The 5,582-nt window shown below is 53.2% G+C and overlaps 1 protein-coding gene across 1 annotated transcript; it reads left to right on the forward strand.

Moving 5' to 3' along the window:
- The first annotated feature begins 2,505 nt into the window (after positions 1 to 2,505).
- LOC124682600 (BTB/POZ domain-containing protein At5g48130-like) lies at positions 2,506 to 4,829 on the forward strand. Its single transcript, XM_047217255.1, has 4 exons — positions 2,506 to 2,636; positions 2,737 to 2,806; positions 2,905 to 4,038; positions 4,134 to 4,829. The coding sequence occupies exons 1-4, from the start codon at positions 2,506 to 2,508 to the stop codon at positions 4,827 to 4,829; spliced, it is 2,031 nt and encodes a 676-aa protein (XP_047073211.1).
- The last annotated feature ends 753 nt before the right edge of the window (positions 4,830 to 5,582 follow it).

Below are 5,582 nucleotides of genomic sequence, written 5' to 3' on the forward strand. Positions count from 1 at the left end.
TTCTCATCAGTTCAAAATACACTGCGACAATGAGGATGCTTGCATATGTAGTTCTTGGAGACGCAAAAGATGAGTACCTACGCATGCATGTTCACTGTACAGATTATGCAGAGCAGTGGTTAGGAAGTTTAGGCCACACTATTTGAGAGGGCCAAATGAAGATGAGACATGCGGGTGGATTCATGGGATGCTCGGAAGCATAGATTGCATGCACTGGTTATGGAGGAATTCACCATTTGCATGGCAAGGTTTGTACAAAGAGAATCATTGATATTGTGGTGTGGTACCTCAAGTTATACCGGATTATGACCTCTAGATTTGACACACTTTTATCAGCATGAAGAGTTCTCACAATGACATGAACATGCTACACTTGTTGAAGGCCATGCTCCACCTTCCAGCTATAAGATCAATGGTCACAAATATACCAAATGGTACTACCTCGCCTATGGCATCTATCCAATATGATCAACATTTGTGAAGACAACCAACGAGCATCTATGTAAGAAGAAGTCTTATTTTGCTTCACGACAAGGGAGTTGCAAGAAGGATGTGGAGTGGGTATTTAGTGTGCTATAAGCTCGATTTACTATTGTCGGGCTGCTTTTATACTTGATCTCAAGAGCACATGTGAGAGGTGATAAATGTTGCGTGATCTTGCATAACATGATTATCGAGAGTGGACGCAAGAATCCAGCCATGGATGATAATTCGTATGATAATTAGGTTCCTCTTGCCGATCTTGATCATCAGGTGCCCTCCGATTTTCTCACCATGCATGCAAAAATCCGTGACAGCGACACTCATACTGATCATCTTTGGAGGCTCAAAGAAGAGGCCAATTAATTTTATTTGGATTATATCAGTTATTATTAATTTATTTTGATTTTTTACTTGTTGTAAAACTAGCTGGCAGGAGTGAGTGACCCGGCGTCTCCTTCTCCCACCTATATGAACCGCAAGCCCGGGTACAAACTCCATAGCCGATCTCGATGCGTCACGGGCCACTGAAAAGCTTCAGAAAATTTCAACTGAGTGGGTGCTGCGACGCATCGGGGAGGAGAAGCATGGCGACTTGGGTTCCCGATACCCTCAAATTCCACATCAGAATACTCAAACTGCTATTCAAGCCCTCAAATTCTCCAACTCCGCAGCGGCCGATGCACGTCAACGATTTGATTATTACCGACATTCTCCCCTTTCAATGGCGATCACAAGCGACGGAACGCGCTGACCGCGCGTGCAAACCGCACAGCCAGCTTCATTTGACCAACGATTTTGCGCTGGAAGAAGTCGTGGCCGGCAGATCCATGGAAGAAAAATCACTGTAATGATCTGTTTTCACGACGACGAGGTATACTGAACTTCTTAAGGAGGCTGACACGGGGCCACGATCGCCACTCGTTCATTCTCACAGGAGGCAAAGTATCAGAAGGCCATGCCGCGATGCTAGCTAGTCTCACGTCAGATCATAAACAAGCAGTTTTTACAGTTGCGAAGTCTAAACCAGAAGAGTTTTCTGGCGTGCTTGCTTGGGTGAATGATGAAACTCCAGTTGAATTGAACGACAGGGACTCCATTTCCTGCTATGATATTCAGAGCCTCCCCTCTGGTCATCGTCAATGTGCACGCTTTCCTTTATAAAAAAGCAGTGTGGAAGCGCATCCGTCCAGCTTATGCCATCGCATGGCACTCTGCTTCAGAATTTTGGTCTTAAAAATTTCTCTGATAGCACATCCGTGAGCAGAAAGAATAGTCTGATCACACAAGATGCGCTAAGTCTCGATGCAGTTTTAAAATGAGGTTGTTCCCTCCAAGCAACCCCTAGTAAAGTACGAGCTGATCTTTTGCCAAATGCCAAGAGCTTGTTAAGCTTGGACTTTCCAGCCATCTACAATTCGTAGATAAGACCTATCCTTTCTGTCCATGGCAGCGTAAGCTCATTTTTCCACCTGTTGGTTGAGAACATTCAACAAACATGAGGTGAAAAAATGAGAGCTAACAAGAGAGATTATCCTGGAATACAGGTAGATAACGCAGTAGTAAGAATCAGGGAAGAATTGTATCAGGTGCTTCGATATGTATCTTAGTTTTCTCGGGTGCCATTTGGTGCTAAACTAGTAAACAGTTGGAGTGATGATCTTAAACTAGTGTTGACCCCCTCGGATCATTACACGGCTGCCCCCGTGGGAGCAAGCAAATCTACCGAGGAAACGCTGCTGCCTCACGCGCATCGATCCATCTACGGAGAATTAAGAAAACTTTGCACGAGGGGAGGTGACGGCGATCCGATTTCCCAGCCTTAAAACTGGGGTTCAACCCCCATTCGTGCGCCCTCAGCCATTGTACCCTTTTGCACGCCTCCCTAGGTTACTTCCCTCCGCACTCAACCTCTACACTGTGTAATCCTTGCCTACTCTACTTATATGCGCTGCTGCTACTGCTACTACTGCCGATCCTAGTTAGGATTAGTGTACTACCTAACCTGCGACTAGCCGCTTCGTCATGGAGAAGATGATTGGGTTGGACATGGACACGGAGGTGGTGATGTCGCCGGCTGCGAGAGCCGCCGTGTTTAGTAGCCCTTACTCCAGCCCCAGCACGGCCTTCCTGCTCCAGAGGAGAGTTCTTACTTGGTACGTACGCATGTTCAGCCAGCGGTTTCAGCTTTAGCTTCATGGCTGCAGATTGCTTGTTTGCTTTGATCGACTTCTGATCGCTCTGAATAAATTGCAGGGCTAAAGAAACCGGATCGCCGGCGGCGGTACGCGTCCGCGTTGCCGAAAGAAGCTTCATTCTGCACAAGGTCAGAGCTTGCCACGAACGAAGTTAATTATGGTGTGGTGCTGGTTCGTGTAGTGATGATGCTAATTAAGCTATATATGTTCGTCTTCGTCGTTGCAGGATCCTCTGGCATCCAGATGCGGGTACTTCAGCCAGGCGATGGAGGAGGTGTCCGGAGACGTCGAGCTGCCGGCCAGCTTCCCCGGAGGCTCCGAGGCGTTCGAGGTGATAGGGCTCTTCTGCTATGGTGACGCCGTGGCGCTCGACCCGTTCAACGTGGCGGCCGTGCGGTGCGCGGCCGAGTTCCTGGACGTGGCCGGCCTGGGCGCACGCTGCGACCTCTACATCAACCAGGTGGTGCTGCAGAGCTGGGACGACGCCCTCATCGTTCTCCAGCGCTGCCAGCCCCTGCTCCCCGTCGCCGAGGAGCTCCTCATCGTCAGCCGCTGCGTCGAGTCGCTGGCGTTCATGGCGTGCATGGAGATCCTCGACCCCGAGCAGAGCCGGGACCAGCCCGGCGTCGACGATGTCGCCGCGCGTGGTCTGGTCGGCCGCCGCTGGGACGCCGAGCTCGTCAAGGAGCTCGCCGCGCGTGATCTCTGGATCAAGGACCTCATCGCGCTCCCCTTCGAGTTCTTCAAGCGGATCGTGCAGGCGCTGCGGCGGCAGGGCATGAAGGAGAAGTACGTGAGCCCCGTGGTGCTCTTCTACGCCAACAAGTGGGTGCTCTCCAAGAAAACCCACAAGTTCTGGGCCAGCACGGACGAGTCCGGCGACGGCGGCGGCGAGACCGACGCGAACAGGAGGGCCACGGAGATCCTGCAGGGCGTCGTCGAGCTGCTCCCGGCGGAGGCGAGCGGCGGCGCCGTCCCGGCTGCATTTTACTTCGCTCTGCTGTCGCGGTCGCTCACACTCCAGCTGACAGAGGAGACCCAGAAAAGGCTGCGAGGCCAGGTTGCGTCCCACCTGCAGTTCGCCTGCGCGGACGACCTGCCGCTGCCGGAGCAAGAAGCCGACAGGTCCATCGCCGATAGCCCGGAGGTGATTGCAATGGAGAGCATCGTGTCAAACCATGTCGCCATGCAACGGCAAGGGGCCGAGGGCGTCGCGGATTTGTGGGATCGGTACCTCGTGCAAATCGTCGGCGATACAAAGCTCCAGCCTGAGCGGCTGGCAGAACTGATCGGTGTCGTTTCGGCCGGCGATCGGAAGACCCACGATCATCTCTACGAAGCAATCAACACATACTTACTGGTAAGACTAAGATAGATACTTGGTTGTTATTTAATTGTTGATTTGAATTTTCAACCGTCACTAACAAGAAGAGGCTCTGTGTCATGTGTTGTCAGGAGCATCCGGGTGTGTCCGGCGACGAGAAGGCGTCGCTGTGCGGGAATATCGAATGCCGGAAGCTCTCGCATGAGGCATGCATCCAGGCGGTGCAGAACGAGCGGATGCCGCTCCGGTTCATCGTGCAGGCGCTGTTCGTGCAGCAGATGCACACGCACCGCGCCTTCGCCGAGCGCTCCGACTCCTTCCGGTACATGCTCTCCGGCGAGCTGATCCCGGGCGTCGCCGGCGCGTACACACCGAGCCCGGGGTGCCCCGTCCCCACGAGCCAGCCTCTTAGCACCACAAGTCCGTACACGGAGGCCCACACCACAGTCGCGATGGACGGGAAGCTCCGCGCCCGCGACGACGACGCGTCGGACTACGAGACGGCGAGCTTCAGGATCCAGGCGCTGGAGCAGGAGATCATCTCGCTGAAGAAGACCCTGCAGCGGCACAACACCGTGAAAGGCGGCTCGGTTCGAAAGGACGGCAAAGAACCGAGCTTTAGGGCGGACGCGGCCGCGCCGGCGGCGGTCAGGCGGCGAGCCCCAGTGTCCGGCAGCTGCATCGGCTCCATGCGGTGGGGCTCGCAGCGGCGGTGCGCCAGTAGGATCCTGCGCGTCTTTACGAGACTGGCCGTGTTCGGGCGGAGCAGATCCAGAGGGAAACAGAGCAAGTGCAGGGCAGCAGCAGAGCAGCTCAGTTGCTTGTAGTGTCAGCAGGGACTCAGGGCAGTGAAATTTTTGAGCTTTCTGCACGTGGGATGGAAAATGCAGATGCCACGCTTGGAACCTGGCAACTATGGATGTATTGTGTTCTCTGTACATATTGCTAGCATGATGAAGGCTTGAAGAAGAAATTACTGTTAGGTGGTCATTCGGTAGAGACAGCACATGGTGAAGGTACTTTTGTTAGGTTAGCAACTCCTAATATTAGCGTAGTTTATGAGTATTTGGTCAGGGGATGTCTTTGTCATTAGGCTTGGTTTACTGTTGATTTGCTATTGTATTGTGTTCAGTTTCGAAGGTGATGTGAATAAGTAATAAAACCCTAGTCCAGGTCTAAAATTTGTGATGAACAATTTACGCAAATCGACAAAATCACAGTCGAGAGCTAACAACCTTTGGAAATCCTCCGGTCCACGTTTTAGTTGACGATATCGTCTTTAGCTCATCGGGGATTAAACGAAGAACTTGGGCATTGGTGAGATTTGGTGCGATGACAAAGAAGTGGGGTTGTGACTAGACGTGGAAGAAGGTATATCTCCCGTGTGGTTTGGAAAAACTGTGTTTGCCTCTCGACGAAGCTGTCCCGCCCGCTCCCGTCGCCTCCCGTGGGCGACCGGGCGCCCGGCCTCCCCACCCGCTCCCCCTTCCCCCTCCTTCCCCCGCCGCCGCCGCCGGCGGAGCCGCCGGGCAAAGCCCGGGCGGTGCTGGCGGCGGCGGTTTTCTCCTCTCCCGTGCGCT

Source organism: Lolium rigidum, chromosome 1 (genome assembly GCF_022539505.1).
Source record: "Lolium rigidum isolate FL_2022 chromosome 1, APGP_CSIRO_Lrig_0.1, whole genome shotgun sequence".
Classification (NCBI taxonomy): domain Eukaryota; kingdom Viridiplantae; phylum Streptophyta; class Magnoliopsida; order Poales; family Poaceae; genus Lolium; species Lolium rigidum.